Source organism: Mesocricetus auratus, unplaced genomic scaffold, assembly GCF_017639785.1.
Source record: "Mesocricetus auratus isolate SY011 unplaced genomic scaffold, BCM_Maur_2.0 Super-Scaffold_100004, whole genome shotgun sequence".
NCBI classification, from domain to species: domain Eukaryota; kingdom Metazoa; phylum Chordata; class Mammalia; order Rodentia; family Cricetidae; genus Mesocricetus; species Mesocricetus auratus.
The window spans coordinates 5,997,265-6,013,393 of NW_024429189.1; the positions used below are offsets into that span (position 1 = coordinate 5,997,265).

At 49.7% G+C, this 16,129-nt stretch overlaps 2 protein-coding genes across 6 annotated transcripts; one reads left to right on the forward strand and one right to left on the reverse strand.

Annotated features, from left to right (window-relative positions):
• Positions 1 to 1,221: 1,221 nt before the first annotated feature.
• Positions 1,222 to 8,730, reverse strand: Pmpca (peptidase, mitochondrial processing subunit alpha). Of its 2 annotated transcripts, XM_005083649.4 has the most exons (13): positions 8,621 to 8,730; positions 7,752 to 7,954; positions 7,281 to 7,360; positions 7,028 to 7,110; positions 6,516 to 6,610; positions 5,733 to 5,833; positions 5,135 to 5,398; positions 4,810 to 4,902; positions 4,615 to 4,733; positions 4,411 to 4,501; positions 4,204 to 4,266; positions 2,689 to 2,833; positions 1,222 to 1,527 (listed from the first exon to the last, which is right to left on the reverse strand). In XM_005083649.4, the coding sequence occupies exons 1-13, from the start codon at positions 8,686 to 8,688 to the stop codon at positions 1,358 to 1,360; spliced, it is 1,575 nt and encodes a 524-aa protein (XP_005083706.1). In that variant the 5' UTR covers positions 8,689 to 8,730; the 3' UTR covers positions 1,222 to 1,357. The 2 variants fall into 2 exon arrangements, with proteins under 2 accessions (XP_005083706.1, XP_012978796.1); XM_013123342.3 differs by lacking the exons at positions 7,752 to 7,954; positions 8,621 to 8,730 and having other exon boundaries at positions 6,516 to 6,608; positions 7,281 to 7,336.
• On the forward strand, positions 8,727 to 15,626 carry Entr1 (endosome associated trafficking regulator 1). 4 transcript variants are annotated; one of them, XM_005083650.4, is made up of 10 exons: positions 8,727 to 8,904; positions 8,988 to 9,137; positions 9,498 to 9,566; positions 10,302 to 10,417; positions 10,660 to 11,070; positions 11,825 to 11,898; positions 12,286 to 12,397; positions 12,749 to 12,811; positions 13,008 to 13,147; positions 14,657 to 15,626. In XM_005083650.4, the coding sequence occupies exons 1-10, from the start codon at positions 8,835 to 8,837 to the stop codon at positions 14,751 to 14,753; spliced, it is 1,302 nt and encodes a 433-aa protein (XP_005083707.1). In that variant the 5' UTR covers positions 8,727 to 8,834; the 3' UTR covers positions 14,754 to 15,626. The 4 variants fall into 4 exon arrangements, with proteins under 4 accessions (XP_005083707.1, XP_040601134.1, XP_005083709.1 ...); XM_040745200.1 differs by lacking the exon at positions 9,498 to 9,566; XM_005083652.4 differs by lacking the exon at positions 8,988 to 9,137 and having other exon boundaries at positions 8,728 to 8,904.
• Positions 15,627 to 16,129: the final 503 nt, after the last annotated feature.

Here is a 16,129-nt window from a genome sequence, read left to right on the forward strand (position 1 = left end):
TGTGTCTGTGTTGTGTTCCCCCTAACGCCCCCAGCTGCCTTGGAACCTGTGACCTTTCTGCCTTAGCTGCCTCCACTACTCCTGATTTGAGTAAGGTTTGGTGCTTTTTCTCTCTTATTTGGGGAGGGAGAGGGATCGTACGATTTCTTTGTGTAGACTTGCCCATCCTGGAATTGTCTCTGTAGATGAGACCAGGCTAGCCTCAAACCCACAGAGATCCTCTTGCCTCTGCCTCCTGCTAGGATTAAAGGCGTGCACCACACTGCCTTTGGTGCTTTGTGGACATTCTCTGGCCCTTTAGAAAAGACAGGTAGGTAATCCTGAACATCCCCAGTTTGACCTGAGATGAAGAACATCAGATCCTGGGGGTTGGGAGCAAAGTGCAGTGATGAGCATTTTCATTTAGACAGCCATTATGTTTAGATGGAATTTGAGCTGCAAAGTTAAACACTGAAACTAGTGAAAATGAGGTGGGAAACTAGAAACTGGGCTTTGTGGATAACTGAGTCTGGCATGGTGACTCATACCTGGGCACCCAGTAATTGTGGCTAAAGAAAGATCACTGTGAGGCCAGCTTCATCTATAAGTTACAGGTGAGCTAGGGAGGGCTAAGACCCCCATCTCAAAAAACAAAACCAAAGAGGGCTGTGAAATACCATCAGACTTGTTCAGAAACTTAGTTTTAAAAACGAGCAGCTCAGGGAGCTGAAGAGATGGCTCAGTGGTTAAGAGCACTGGCTGCTTTTCCAGGGATCCTGAGTTCAATTCTCAGCAACCACATGGCTCACAATCATCCATAAGATGTCGTGCAGGCATACATGCAGGCAGAACGCTGTATGTGTAATAAATAAATCTTTTTTAAAAAATGAGCAGGCCAGGTGTGGTGGCACATGCCTATAATCCTAGCACTTGGGAAGCAGAGGCAAGAGAATCTCTGTGTTGAGGCCAGCTTGGTGTCTACATACTGAGTTCTGGACCAGTCAGGACTGTGTTGTAAGATCCTGTTTAAAGGGAAAGAGTGAGTATGGGTGATCCTGTATGCTTTATGTTTCAATACTTTGTCTCCTTGGAACCCTGGAGCTTCTAAACTTCTGACCTCAAGTCTGTGCCTTACTCCCCAGCCTTCGTTGCTCCAGAATCTCTAGTGGCCAGACAGCACTCAGTAAAGAACACTTGTTAGATGAAGGAAGGCCAAGCCATTTGTGTTGAGAGACACACGGGTGCAATAGCAACAGTAACTTTCATTCAAGTTTTCCATCTCACTGTTGGCACGGCTTACAGAGCTAGCCATCCTTATGCAGTGCCCACAATAACAATAACACGCACAGAAGCACTCTGAAGCCTGCCCGTAGGGGCTCTACCGGAAGAGTCGGTATGTCCTAGGCAGGCGCCCATCTCTGCTGGCCAGCGCTGTCTGGATGTGCTCATAGGTGGGCAGGTCAGTCAAATCACCCAGGGCGGCTACAGCAGGCTTCCCATGGAGCATCTTGGAAGCAACCCTCTTGATATCTTCTGGCTTCACATTGCCTACAAGGGAGAGCAAAAAACAGTAAGGAAAAGAGCAGAGTCTCCATCTCAGGCTGTGTGCACCGCACAAAGGCAGGCTGAGGAGCCCTGAGTTACACCACCACTGGGGTGCAGGTGGGGTTTGCTGAGACCCAGCTCAGCTGCAGCTGAACCCACCAAGGGTGAGTCAGGGCAAAGTCAGAGGAAGTTTCCATTAGGTGGGCTACCACAGTGGCTTAAAACTATTTCCTTTTTTTTTTTTTTTTTTTTTGGTTTTTTGAGAGTTTCTCTCTGTATTGTTCTGGACTCTGTCCTGGAACTCGCTCGGTAGACCAGGCTGGTCTTGAACTCACAGAGATCCGCCTGCCTCTGCCTCCCGAGTCCTGGGATTAAAGGTGTGCGCCACCAACACCTGGCCCTTAAAACTATTTCCAAGCTGAGTGGAGTGGTATGTACCTGTAATCCCAGCACTTTGGAGGCAGAGGCAGGAGGATCAGAATCAACACTAGCCTGGGCTACACAAGACCCTGTCTCAAATCCCCTAAGCGGCAGCAGCAAAAACTATTTTCAGACATGAGGGCGGCCAGACAGAGTGATGCACACTCAGGAGGCTGAGCGGGGAGATCTACAGTTTGAGGACAATCTGAGCTGTGAGTATGAGACTTAAAAACAATCTGACAGTGGAGGGCACAGCCACCCCATCAAGTTTAGACAGTGAGCTGTCAAAAGTCCACTTTGTTTTCCACTCTGAAGAAAAGAAAAAGTCCAGACTATTTCCCCCAGGGCTGCAAAAAGCCCAGCAGATGGGTTTAGGTGTCTTGAGGACAGGTAACAGTACTCAAGCTGCCTCCACCTACAGTCCTGTACCAAGCTTCACAACCAAATCCAGAAGATTGCAGGCAAATTAAACATAAGCCATGAGAGGCACTGCCAGAGCCACAAGGCAGAGCCTGCAACCAGCTGCGTCCAACTCACTGATGCTGCTCCAGCACCGCCTACTTCCCAAGGGTAAGAAGCCTAGTTAGTACAGTATGGAACTGAGAACAGAGTCCAAGCTCTACCCAGAGGACTTCCCTGCCAGATTGTTGGAGAAGGCAGAATCTGTGATGTGGCAGACCATCTGTCTATCTGCTCTAGAATATAGTCTCAAATAACCCAACCCAGGCTTTTGTGTGTACTCACGAATGAGCGTGCATAGCTCGTGAGGCAGCTTTCTTGAATGTGTAGCCAACACCTGCCTCCCCACGTCCTCGAAGATCACAGGCCTGGACTCCAGGTTCATCATGAGCATGGACATCAGCTGTGTCTTGGCCCGTTCTAGCTCCACCTGAGGTCAACACCACCAGTCACTGATAGCTGGCTCAAGCTGGCGGAGGGCCTGACCTGAACACACCCCATGTGCCCAAAGATGAGCAGAGTGGAGATGCTGTTCGCAGTCTGACACACCTCCTGAGCATGGGAGGAACTCAACTGGAAAGGTCTTCATCACACCTGAGACAGACACATGCCCAATCTCTGTCGCCTGTTTGAATCACAGGAATGCAACATGCACCAGGAAGTCACACTTGGCTACACAGGACCCAGGCCACCAGCCCCTGGAGCTGAGGAGGTAGCAGAATCAACAGCTGAACCTCTGGCTAGGTGTGGACTTCAAATGTGGCACCAAAGAATCAGGACCACAAATGGACCAAACAGGGTGTGTCAACACTCTCCTGTAAGGCTAACATCCAGGAAAAGGTGGGGTGCAGAAAGACCACAAGTTTGAGGCCAGCCTGGTTATCTTATGATAGTTGTCTTAACACAAGTTGTCACTTGTACAATTTCAGGCAAATACTTAATATTGTAAATTTTCTCAAATAGATTTGACATTAGTAGAAAGCACTTTATCAAGCTCTATTTGGAAAAACAAACCATTAATTCTGGCTGTGCTGGGGGGCCTTGAGCATACCTAGCAAGCTCTCTACCACTGATCTTACCCCCAGACTTTGGTTTGTTTTATGCATTACCTTAGGCTGGCCTTGAACTCATGACTTCCTGCGAGACAGTTGGAATGACAGGCATGCATATGCATTACCTTGCCTTCCTATGCTTTTAATTTTTAAGCATATTTTAATTTTTTTCAACAATGTTGTCTTTTTTCCATAAAGACAGTATGTGGCATGTGGTCACATAAGAAAACTTGCATTATGGAGACTCCAGAGAGGCCAAATACATGCTCCACCTCATCCCCTGCGCTCCCACTGCGCACACCTGCCACTGACACGTGTAAAATCACCTTGCTTTCAGCTCTGCCCCAGGAAGTTCTAAATACGAAGATACCAAAAACTAAAGCTAGGCGTGGTGGCCCTCACCATTAATCCCAGCACTCAGGAGGCAGAGACAGGCAGATCTGAGTTGGAGGCCAGCCTGGTCTACAGAGTGAGTTCCAGGGCAGCCAGGGCTACACAGACAAATCCTATCTTGAAGAAAAAAACAATAATAAACTTGGATTCCAACATAAAATGGTGCCAAAGAAAGGTCTAGAAAAGACCCCACCTTATTGCTCATCTTGTACAATGCTGCATTAACTCGTGGTCATTCTACAAAACACCACCCAGGGGAGCACCGGCTCCACAGTGGAATAGCTCAGCCTGTGGTCCCTTCAGGTGTGTGACCTGGGTGGGTGGATCAGAGTGCAAGAGATGTTCCAGGTCTTACCAAATCCACTGTTCTGCCCATCAAGATAAACTCCTTTGTGATGATTTCCACCATTTCTCGAACCTACAAAGGACATGAGATGAGAGTGGGAACCACGGGCCTGCTGACTTCACACACACCCCGCCACTGCACCCAGAGCTGCGGTGCTGCTTCGCAGTGTACTGGAGTGAGGACTGAAGGCTGTACAGACATGAGCGCTGCCTTTACCTGCCTCGGGTCTGCACTGGCATGAATACATAGGAGGCCTGTGTCTTCATAGCTGTGGTGGTAGGAGGTTGCATTGTACATCCAGTGGTGCCTGTGAGGGGATATAGTGTATCTGGGTGAATGCCACAGGATGGCTGGAAGGTGTCAGCACAGTCCATGCTCACAGCAGCACAGGGACAGCAGCAGTAAGCCAGCAGCACCCACCGATTGAGCACGTTGAGGTAGAGCCTGGAGAACATGCCTTTGCCAGGCCCTCCAGCTGAGAAGGAACCCCCTCCTCCCATCATCATATTCAGCACAGCAAAGGGGATGAAGTCATCCTCCTGTGGAATACAAGGCATAATAGTCAGCCACAGTGGCTTGGCCCTACTGACGCACCTGGCCTATACCTCGACTCACCAGGAAGGAACAGCTCTCTAGTCCCACCATGATGTGCGTGAGCTCAGGAATTGGGGTTGGGCCAAGGCTGACATTGGACATGTCTCTCTCCACCTGTAACCAACCAGACACATGTCAGCAAGACTGGCAAACGCCCATTAAGCAAACAGCCACATCCAACCAGACACCAGGTGACCTTAGCCCTGTCACTTCTTGTCTTGAACAAGGGACAATCTTATGCTGTCACGGTGCTGGACTGCACACTAAAGGGAGGCCCACACATCCATCAAAGCACACATCCAGAGGATACACAGCGCAGGCCCTGACCGCCTTCTTGCTGAGTTACCTTGATGATCCCCCCAGTGTACTGTGCTACTGATCTGTCAACATCCACAGACCCAGTAGCTCCCCAGGCAGGCTGAGCTCCCAGGAGGTACTTTCTGGCACATTCCACCAGGTGCTCATGCTCCACTCCCACTCCGGCAAGCACCATGCGGTCGGGGGTGTAGTAGTTCTTCAGGTAGGAATGTAACACCTCTCGATCAATCTTTGCTATGTTTTCTGCAGGGCAAAACCGGTGCAGGCCCACTGTGTTCTCCCTAAAAGCAGCCTGAGGCAGGCAGGAAGGAATAAACAAAAGTGAGAAAGAAAAATCAGGTACCCTGAGGCAGGACTCCCCAACATGGCCTACAGCCACATCTGTGACAAAAAGACTGGACATTATCTATGGTCTGTTTGAGGGGTGGCACATGCCTATAATTAGCACTCAGAAGACTGAGGCCGGAGATTATGATTTCAAGACCAAACCTGAATAGTATAGCAACTATCTCAAAACAAAAACAGAAAAACCCCAAAAAACCAACTAAGAAGCTAAGCCTGTTCTGTAAACCTCGCCACCTGCAAGGCCAACAGCAGGGAGAGGCACATGTGGGCTCCTATTTTACTTCATGAATCATCTCCGTGAGCAGTGGCTCTGGGTCAGGTCTCATGTTCAGGTCCTCAAGCTCAAACTGGACAGCCATCCTCGTCATTTCAATTTCTTCATCTGCAAGAATCCAGCAAGTGTTTGGTCTCAACCAACAAGGTAGAAGGCAGCATTAACCCTGAGCAGCTAAGCCTGGCAGTGCTCTAATCACCTCCTAGGGAAAGCCTTAGAGCACCTGTGTATGAAAGGGAGCATGCAAGGTGAATATTAGGGACCCCAGCCTCTTGTCCTGGTCTGTTTTGCAGCCCCTTGGACCTGCTCCAAGCTCAGCTGCCTCACCTGCTGTCTGTTCCAAAACACACCCGTGACAACACAAGGTGGATGTGACGGCACTTAGGAAACAGACACCAACTGAGTCAGGGCTTCATTCCTCAGCCGAAGAGGCCAGGTTGCTATGAAATGGAACAAAGGGCAGCTGTTCTCTCCGGGATCCTCCTAACAGGAATCTCCAAGTCCTGCCATTTGCAAGACCAGGTAATAATGGAGACCATGCAAGGGAAACTTCTGTAGGCATGGATGACATTAGGTGTTTACACATAGGATGAAAGGCAATTCTGAAACAGAATTTCAGGAAACCCTTTAAGGTTTTTAGAGAGGGGTATGGAAGTATGACCAAAGGACTTGTTTAAACTCTGGCACTCCTTCTAATGACTGACATAACAAGTCTCCAGCTCCAACAGTGCTTTCCCTCAGTTACAGCCCTTCCAAAGCTTCCCCTAACCACCCAACCACAGAGCCACACCTGTCAGGCAGGGGTGCAGAACCACATCAGCCAGCAGGCCCACCACAGTGTCCAAGCCTTTGCTGTCAGCAGACACAGCGTACATGGTAGTGTCTCTGCAAGGAAATAAGCCACAATGGCAGGTTTACACCAGAGAAGCCATAACTGCCCACGGTGATGCTTTTCATAGATACTGTGGAACCAGAGTTGGTTCTCCCTCTCCCCACAGAAGGAATCTCTCCAGGCTTCCCCAGCCTGGCTAAATAACCAGCTGGTCCAGATGAAGACTGGCTTCACATGGAAACATGCCCAGCTTATAACAGCTGTCAGGGCCTGCTGCCTAGCTTAGCATATTCCTCACAGGTCAAGACCTGGACAATTACAAGTTAAAAGGATGTCAGGGAAGAAACAAGCATGGCATGCCTTCTGTCCCCGCACTCCATCAGGCCTGCTGTTAATCTTTGCAGCCTCTCTGACTCTAGGGGCTCTATGACCAAAGACAAAGAGGACAGTTCTACATGGACATAAAATACCTTGAGGTCTGGCAGTCACAGATACCACCATGCTTTTCCAGCGTAAGCAGAATTTCATCTTTGCTTTCAAATCGAGCGGTAGACTGTAAAAATAAGAAAGCTTAAGTATGCACTCCAAAACCCAAGAAATACTAAGAAGAGTTTACTTCTGCTTTCAAACACACAAAATTAGCAACTTCATAACTGAATTAACTAATACAAGTTCTAAAATGAGAAAAACTGAGGTTATAAAAACCACAAATCAGACACTAACCGAAAATGCCAATTTTTCCAAAAAATGAGCAATTCCACTAAGATATTTCGCTTCATATCGTGATCCTGAATTAATAAGAACTGGTAATAAGAAGAAAATTGACAGGTTATAACAGATATTCAAAACATATTTAATCAACAGAAAATTTTCAAAACCACAGTTATAACTTGGCCAGTCACTATTACATGGGGGTAATGAACACAAGTTATCCTTGGTGATGGTCTTACAGACACACAAAAGTTAATGTTTATGGAATCCTATCCTATACATAATGGAAACGTCTAGAATTACAGAAAAGTAAAATGGGGGGGAGAGGCATACCTTACATAACATCTCCAAATATGGCCATCGTTGGCATCTTGGATAAGTTTTCAAAATTAACAAGCTTTCCCTGTGAGTAGTCCATGATGGACATACTAATTACAGCTGTCAAAATGGAGAGCCCACCTTCAGCATGCCTGTAGAACTTACTTCCTACAGTACAGAATTGTCCAAACTTATTTTGAGATGCCACACGAAGCCCATTGTCCAGCGTGGAAACTTTGGTTTCAAACTTTTCCTGTCCATCAACTGTAGCAAAGACAGGCTTGGGCACTCCGGGTAAGGGAGAAGAGAGGGGGATGTTGGGGTACGTGGCGCCACTGCTGAACCGTCTGTGTGCAGGAGGTCCAAACCTATAGCAGAGCAACCAGCCAGTTACACGAGCCAGTGGTGACCACTCATGTGCACCACATGTGGGCGAATGAGAGTCAACAGGGCCCATTACTCCATGGCCTCAACAGAATGTGTAAGAGCGATGGAGGTGCAGGTTCTGCCATAGGATTTCAGACAAGCTACTTGAAGCCTTTGGCTCCTTTTTAACAGAAAAATAAATATTGGTCCTTATTTTATGTGTTTGAGTGTTTGGCCTGTACGTATATATGTGCATGCCTGGTGTCCAAGGAGGTCAGAAGAGGGTGTTGTTGGATCCCCTGGAAGTGGAGTTATGTAAATTGTGAGCCATCATGTGGGTGCTGGTAACCAAACCAAGAGGAAACAGTCAGTGCGCTTAACTGCTGAGCCATCTCTCCGGTCTCAGGTCTTTGGGTCTTCACTGTCCATTCTGGACAGCAGGCTGAGCCAGTCCTGTTCCTCAAGAGTTCCGCCTTGGGTCTGGAAGGCCCCAGCAGGCTGACTCTACCAACCCCTCTCTAACTAGCTTCCAGTTCCCGGCTCGTTCTCCAGGCCCAAGGCGCCTGCGCTCTGCTCCAGGGCCCATTCTCCTCTTCCAGTTCCCTAGGGTGCCCGGTCCCCACCCCCCAAGCCCCCACTTCTTCGTGCCCGGACGCGCCTCAGTTTACCTGGGCCGCGCGCACCGAGCCGCAGAGCCCCGAAGCAACCGCGCGGCCGCCCACACCGCCGTCGCCATCGCGCCGCCGCGCTTCTGCGGTCACTTCCGTTTCCGACCCCGCCCCGTGGCGTTCGGCGCTGGCTTCCGGCCGGCCGTGCCGGGTCGGGCATAAGCTGGCAGCGCCGCGGTGGGCCATGGGGTCGCGGCCGGGTTAGGGCGCGGCGATGTCGGGCTACGCGCGGCGGCCGGGCGCGCCCCCACTATCGAGGACCCGGAGCCTTGTGGTTCCCGACGGTAAGCGGCGCACGGCCGGGGCTGGGCCGGGGGGCGCGGGCGGAGGCGGCCCGCGGTGAAGCCGCTCTCGTTGTCGCTTACAGCTCCTGCGTTCTATGAGCGCCGGTCTTGTCTCCCCCAGCTAGACTGTGAGCGCCCCCATGGCGGGGACCTGCACCCCCACTTCTTCGGCTTTCGGCCGACGTTTATGTGCTATGTGCCCAGCCCGGTGCTGGCTTCGGTAGGAGACACAGGTGAGAGTCGGGGCGCCGGCCGCTGTGCGGAGCTGGGCAGCGTGGGGAGCCCTCCCCACAGCCCGCCTGCCCGCCCCAAGGCAGGAAGCTCAGTGTCCAGTGGAGCTCGGAGACCACTTCAGCCCACTGGATTGGGAGAAGCCAGGGCTGGATTAGTGGGTCTGCGTTCCACCTGCAGTTACGCCGTGAGCGCGCCCGGGTGTGTAGTTTACTGTGCCCAGCTTTAGGAGACACACTCCTAGTCCAAGACCAGGGCCAGTCAGTGGGAGTCAGACGGTCTGCTGTCTTCACCTCCCTGAACAAATGCTGCAGTCATAAGGCTCGCTGTGATTACGGTGAGCTGACAGTGTCTCTTTGCAGATTTTGGCTATGGAAAGGGGAAATGTACTAAGCAAGGTCCGTCGGGAGCCCATGAGACGCGCTTTGGAGGTAGAGTAGCTCAGTGATTCTTCTTGTCCTCTTCCTCAGACACGGTGCCAGGCCATGGACAGTCAGAATGACAGGGTTTAAATGGTTGTACCTGGAGCCCAAACAATCGGTGGAGGTAGAAGCCCAAGGATTGGAGACTGGGTGTGAGGGCGAAATAACCTAAGATGTCAGGGGTGCCTGGGAGGTGGAGCGCGTTGTCAAAGGGCCCTACGGAGCCAGCAAGACACAAGTCACAAGAACCCACTTTACTCAAGCTGGCACCTGGAAGGGACTCACATAAGTAACTGGAATGTGGTAGGTGTGGAGGAAGGTAGAGGCTGGCCAACTAGGGTACCCGGAGAAAAGGTCAGAGGAAGGGATGGCATGGAGTAGCTCTGGGCACTGTGACATCCCGGAAGCTTTGAATCTCCTACAGGAGTAACCTTTAGCCCACACTGAATGTGTGAAGTCAAAATTCACTGGGGAGCTTCAGTGGTAGACCAGTTGTCCAAATGTGTTCAGGACCCTGGATTTGATCTTTGGCACAGTTTTTGTTGTTGTTGTTTTGTTTTTTTAAGTTGGCAAGGGGTGCCTAGGGGAGGTCAAGGGGTGACAGCATGCCAAAGCAGGCCTGTTCTCCACCCTCTATGGGCAGCTTTCTTGTTTGTAGCGTTCTCTGAGTCATAGTTGAAATGTAATGGTAGCACAAGATGTTGCTGGACCCTTTAACAGTCTCTGCGGTGTCCATTATTTCAGGTGACAAACTTGAAGACCTTGAAGAAGCCAATCCATTTTCCTTCAAAGAGTTTCTGAAGACCAAGAATCTCAGCCTGTCAAAAGAAGACACTAGCAACAGTCGAATTTACCCGAAGGTACATCTGGAAGCTGCCGGTGGTTGCCTTAGATGACATCTCTTCTAACTTACAGCTTTGGAGACAGATATTTGAGTGTGGGGCGCACAGCGGGACAGCTGTGGCTGCTGATGGAGAGACTGTGGGTGGAGCAGCCGCTTGGCCCTTTTGGTAGATGAAATGGGCCTTCTTTGTGCAAACTGAGCACAAAGAAGGCTGAGCGTGGGCTTGCAGTTCGCAGTGTTTATCTCCACTGTTTTTAGGACGCCTCGAGGCACCCGCTGGGATTAGACCACAGCAACCCTGTCCCCCAGCCTGTGGGGTATGGCCTGGAATATCAGCAACCGTTTTTTGAAGACCCAACGAGAGCCAGCAACCTGGTGGAGGATGAGGAAGAAGATGGATGGAATGGAGCCTACTTGCCATCCACCGTGGAGCAGACTCATTCCTCTAGGGCCACAGAGAATCCATCGCCCTGTGGCACCTACCTTTCCTTTTTTTCCAATGCGTCGGAGCTGGCAGGTCCTGAGTCTTTGCCCCCATGGACACTGAGTGACACTGACTCCAGGGTCTCCCCAGCATCACCAGCTGGGAGTCCTAATGTAGACTTTGCAGCTCATGGAGAGTCCCTGGGAGACAGACACCTTCGGACGCTGCAGATAAGTTATGAAGCAGTAAGTGCGGGCAGTGCGACACCGAGCCCACACAGCTGAGCAGTGTTCTCCAGAAAAGCTGCGTCGTCGACTTCTTGGATGGCCTGGGTTTAATGCTGTGGAATGTCCCCATAGAGAGAGGGGCCTAGAGATACAGCTCAGTAGTGACATCTTTCCTAGCACTTGGGAGGTCCTGGGTCCTGAAAAATCAGGAAGAAAATGGAATTTCTCCATGGAGAACGTTTCCCCCCGGTGGTTGGTTTTGGTTGTGCTGTTAGTATAGCGGGCTGAGAAGTAGTGCTGTGGTGAGCTCAGAGACAGGCAGGCATGAACTAGGCATAAATGGTCCACCGGACATGTTTGCCCGGGGATGTCCTACTGAATGTACTACATGAAGGAAGGTTTTTAAACTAGTCACCTAGAAATAGTCAAGTCTGTCTCCATAGTTATCTTCTCTGGAGAATGATTCCAAAGACCTGAGTTATTGAAGTTCTTAAGCTGGGCGTGGTAGTTCACAGCTATCATCCCAGCACTTGGAAAGTGAAGGCAGGAGGAACAGGAGTTCAAGGCCTTCCTTGGCTATATAGGAACAAGTTAGAGGGCAACCTGGCTACAGGAGATGCTGACTCAGAAAGATATTTCATGGACAAATGGGATGTGTCTCCATTCAGCCCTGCCTTGAATGCATAAGGCTGACCTTCAGACTTGACCATAGAAAATATTCCAGAACAGAAGTATGTTCCACAGTCTAATGAGGATTTTTTTTTCTCTACAGCTGAAAGATGAAAATTCTAAGCTCAGAAGAAAGCTAAATGAGGTTCAGAGCTTCTCTGAAACTCAAACAGAAATGTATGTAAACTCATAGTTAGGAATTACCTTACAAACCTTCTCTACCATTCAGAGAATTTGGTTCCAAGGGATGAGGTACCTAGCTGCTTGTCATCCATAAACCTTAAAGCAGCAAACACACTTTTGTGTTGTTTTAGTCTTTTTGAGCACCAGACAAAAGTCAGCTGAACTTTGTCTTGGTTGGCTGAGCTTGAGAAAATGGTATCTGTGCCTTCCACTGGGAACATGGAACAGCGATGGCTGGAGGTCCTTGCCGCCTTGTGGCTGGCTGCCCGAGGCAGCTGCTCCATCCATGGGCTCTAGTGGGTTTCTCCAGTTAATGAGGCTAAAGTGGAGGCATCCTTGACAATGGCCTGGAGAACTCAATTCAGTGTTTCCTTTACTGAGGGTGAGGACGCTTGAACGAAAGTTGGAAGCGAAGATGATCAAGGAGGAGAGTGACTTCCATGACCTGGAATCTGTGGTCCAGCAAGTTGAACAGAACCTCGAACTGATGACCGTACGGAGGGGCTCTGCTCTGGGGTAGTGGGCAGGGGGCACGAAGCTGCTGAGACAGGGCATTTGCTGCTGTTGCCAGAGTCCACAGCTGGACCCTGAGTTTCTCACTATGCTGAGTATGTGTTCTGTGGTAGGCCAGCATACCCTGGTACTGTAAACAGGTTGTGTCTTGGGGTGGGTGGTCCCCGGTGCTGTTGGTGAGCAGAGGCAGAGCCCAGGTCCTAAGGGATAGGTATCCATGGGCAGAGTAACCAGGAAGGGAGGTTATAGCTCACTGCTCTCTGTTGAATTAAGTGTCCTGTACTAACACGGCCTTAGTGATGTGTATTGTGTTTATTTTTGGGGGCCACAGAAACGGGCTGTAAAAGCAGAAAATCATGTCATGAAGCTGAAACAGGAAATAAGTTTGCTCCAGGTAAGTAGAGAAAAGAGTTTAACTATTTGCAAAAAGTCCTAAGTTTAAGGCCAGCCTGGGCTACAGGGCAAGAAGCACCTGTTGTGAGTAGATGAAGCCAGGCTCAGCCCCATGTGCACGTCTGTGCCTCTTGCGTGTGCTGCAGCGGTTTTCTGCTGGATTGCCTCGTATCACTAGCTTCTCACTCTCCTTCTAGGCACAGCTCTCCACTTGCAAACGAGAGAATGAAACCCTGCGGTCCGGCCAGGGTGCCAGCCTTACAGTGGTGAAGCAAAACACCGATGTGGCCTTGCAGAACCTCCAGGTTGTTATGAACAGTGCACATGCATCCATAAAGTGAGTCCCTGGATGGCCTCCAGATGTTCCAGCTGTACCATCTGACTAGAGTAGGAAGGGAAATGGGCTAAGTGGTCTGGCTGACCTGCTAGTTTACACTAGGTAGTCAAGCAGGGTTGTTATTTTGTTTTGAAGACAGGGTCTCATCGTGTAGCTCTGGCTGGCCTGGAACTATGTATGTGGACCAGACTGGCCTTGAACTCACAGAGATCCATCTGCCTCTGCCCTGGAGTGCTAAGATGAAAGGAGTGCGCCTGTTTTTTTTTTTTTTTTTTTTTTGAGGCAAAGTCTCACTATGTAGCCCTAGCTACTCTGCAACTATGTGTAGATCAGGCTGGCCTCAGCCTTACAGAGATCCCCTGCTTGTCTCTCAAGTTCTGTGACTAAAGGGATACATTAACATACCCAGTTTAGAATTTCTTTATTTTCTTTATTTATTTTTGGTTTTTTGAGACAGTGTTTCTCTGTATAGTCCTGGCTGGCCTGGAACTCTGTAGGTAAGCCTGCCTCTGCCTCCTGAATGCTGGGATTAAAAGTGGCAATTTTTCATTTTCATATACATTCACGTTTTGCCTGCATGTACATCTGTGTAAGCCTGTTGGATCCCCTGAAACTGGAGTTACAGGCAGTTCTGAGCTGCTATGTGGGTGCTAGGAATTGAACCCAGATCCTCTGGAAGAGCAGCCAGTGCTCTTAACCACTGAGCCATCTCTCCAGCCCCAGATTTTTTGTTTGTTTGTTGTTTGTTTTTGAGACAGGACTTCTCTTTGTAGCTTATGAGCCTGTCCTGGAACTTGCTTTGTAGAGCAGGCTGGCCTTGAACTCACAAGAGATCCACCTGCCTCTGCCTCTCTGCCTCCGCCGTGCTGACTAGCCCCAGATTTTTATTTTTAATCTGTCCCAGAGAACCTTCTCACCTGGAAGATGTGGATGATACCACAACTTGAATCCATCTCTTTTACCTACAGACCCTGCAGCTCTGAATAAAGGGGATCAGTAGCTTCCCCCTTACACAGAAGACTGCCACAGTGAGCATACTGTGCACTAGTCAATTGTTGATGGTGATTAAACAGTCACCAAGGCTGCAGCTTGGTAACCCTGTCAGAGTGCATTTAATTTTCTGACCTACTGTACACGAAAGCATAGTAGTCCTCCTGGTAGTTGCCCTCATGTAGCGTGTGGCTTGCAGTGACTGCTGACCACATCACTGAGAGCAGCGCACCACCTCCTTGGCCTAGGCAAAGACCAAACTTCAGAATCAGTTTCTGCTGAACTTGTCTGGCTTCCAGCCCACCATCTGTACCTGCCTTTCCCGAGCTCTACTGCTAGGCCCAGGGTAGCTGGCCAGGGCACAAGCACATGGGCCTGAGGACAGCCACATCAAGTCCAGTGTGCCAAACAAACCCTGCTTGATCTCAGGAGCTTTCTCTCTGGCATCCTTCCCTTTAGATCAGTCACTGGCTGCTTTTGCACAGCTGGAGTAACGGCCCTGGTATCTGTCTGTTTCAGGCAACTGGTGTCTGGAGCAGAGACCCTGAACCTCGTTGCTGAAATCCTAAAGTCTATCGACAGAATTACTGAAGTGAAAGATGAGGCGGACTCTTGAGAACCACTAGCTGCCACCAGTTCCCACCACCTCTGCACCAGTGCCACCAGCTCATCTTCCAAATGTGCCCCTAACTGTGCAGTCTTCACCAAAGCATCTCACGACCTAAGCAGTGTCACTGGCCACCTGCAATGCGGGACTACTTTCCACCAGCTGCACCTGACGGTTTACATGCAGCCCTTCAGGGAAAGTCCCACTGTTGATAGACTCACTGATTTACTAGAAGGCATTTTTATAAAATCCAGCAATTTTCAGAAATCACTAAAGCTAAAAACAGCACTTTTGTAAGAAACTTCCCCTATCCTCTTGGACTTAGCTGTAGGATAAACTCGGGCTCAGCCTCAACTTTGTGAAGCTGAACACCGAGCTGTGTGGGAGTGAGCAGCCTGTACAGGGACTCATGCCTTTTACCTGTCATTCAATGCCTCACTAGCTGACGGTTGACACTGTGGCCTTCACAGGGTGGCTCCTGCAGTCAGGCTCAGTAAGGCAGCAGCACCACTTGCTAGATGCTGTCCGCCCACCAGGACCTTAGAACCAACCAAGGTCACAGCTCTTCCACATTGCAAAGCTTTGGAAAGTCACTGCTGTGAGCCTTCAGCTTTGGAAAGCCATTTGGGGCTATCAGTTTTGATGCATGTTATGTATCAGTGAGCCGTGCACAGTGCGATTTAGACTGAAATTTTAAGGACACACATACCCCGGAAAGTCAGCACTGACTGGTTTTTCAAGGACAAGCAAGGCATATTCAGCACCCTGTGGCTGAGGGCTGGGGTTTGGGGACCATTTTCCTATAGATTTTTTTTTAATTTTCCTTTTCCCCTCCTGTTGAGATCGACAACTTTCTTGTCTAAATAAATCCTGAAGATCATATATACTGCCTTATCATTCTGGCTTCATTAGGGAATAATGCTTGAGAGGCACCCTGTTCTTTGAACCTCAAGGTCTGCATCTTGAGAGGGTGTTTTTTTCTGTTTTTTTTTTCTTTTTTCTTTTTTCTTTTTTTTTTTTTTTTTTTTTTTTTTTTGGTTATTTGAGACAGGGTTTCTCTGGCTTTGGAGGCTGTCCTGAAACTCGCTTGGTAGTCCAGGCTAGTCTCGAACTTACAGAGATCTGCCTGCCTCTGCCTCCCCAGTGCTGGGATTAAAGGCGTGCGCCACCAACGCCCGGCAAGAGGGTGTTTTTTTCATTGCTGGCTTATCAGATCCCCAGGTTCCTGATCCCTGGAGTCAGGCATATTGCAAGAATCACTACACTCTCAGTATGATGGGCAGGCCACATCTTTGCTGCATGTGTTGAGGCTGGGTGAATGACAAGACACTAAACTACTAGGCCCTTTAGCTCAGCCACAAGGAAAGTTACAGCTTTCTAGAAGC

What these genes read in the sequence shown, in the direction of transcription:
- Pmpca (XM_005083649.4), bottom strand. Translation starts at nt 8,688, where the DNA reads ATGGCGACGGCGGTGTGGGCGGCCGCGCGGTTGCTTCGGGGCTCTGCG. An exon ending in TCTGCACCCCTGCCTGACAG is followed by an intron (nt 5,834 to 6,515) that starts GTGTGGCTCTGT and finishes GGATTCTTGCAG; the next exon opens with ATGAAGAAATTGAAATGACG. An exon ending in TCACGGAGATGATTCATGAA is followed by an intron (nt 5,399 to 5,732) that starts GTAAAATAGGAG and finishes TGCCTGCCTCAG; the next exon opens with GCTGCTTTTAGGGAGAACAC.
- Entr1 (XM_005083650.4), top strand. Translation starts at nt 8,835, where the DNA reads ATGTCGGGCTACGCGCGGCGGCCGGGCGCGCCCCCACTATCGAGGACC. An exon ending in CCATGAGACGCGCTTTGGAG is followed by an intron (nt 9,567 to 10,301) that starts GTAGAGTAGCTC and finishes CCATTATTTCAG; the next exon opens with GTGACAAACTTGAAGACCTT. An exon ending in AGTGCACATGCATCCATAAA is followed by an intron (nt 13,148 to 14,656) that starts GTGAGTCCCTGG and finishes TGTCTGTTTCAG; the next exon opens with GCAACTGGTGTCTGGAGCAG.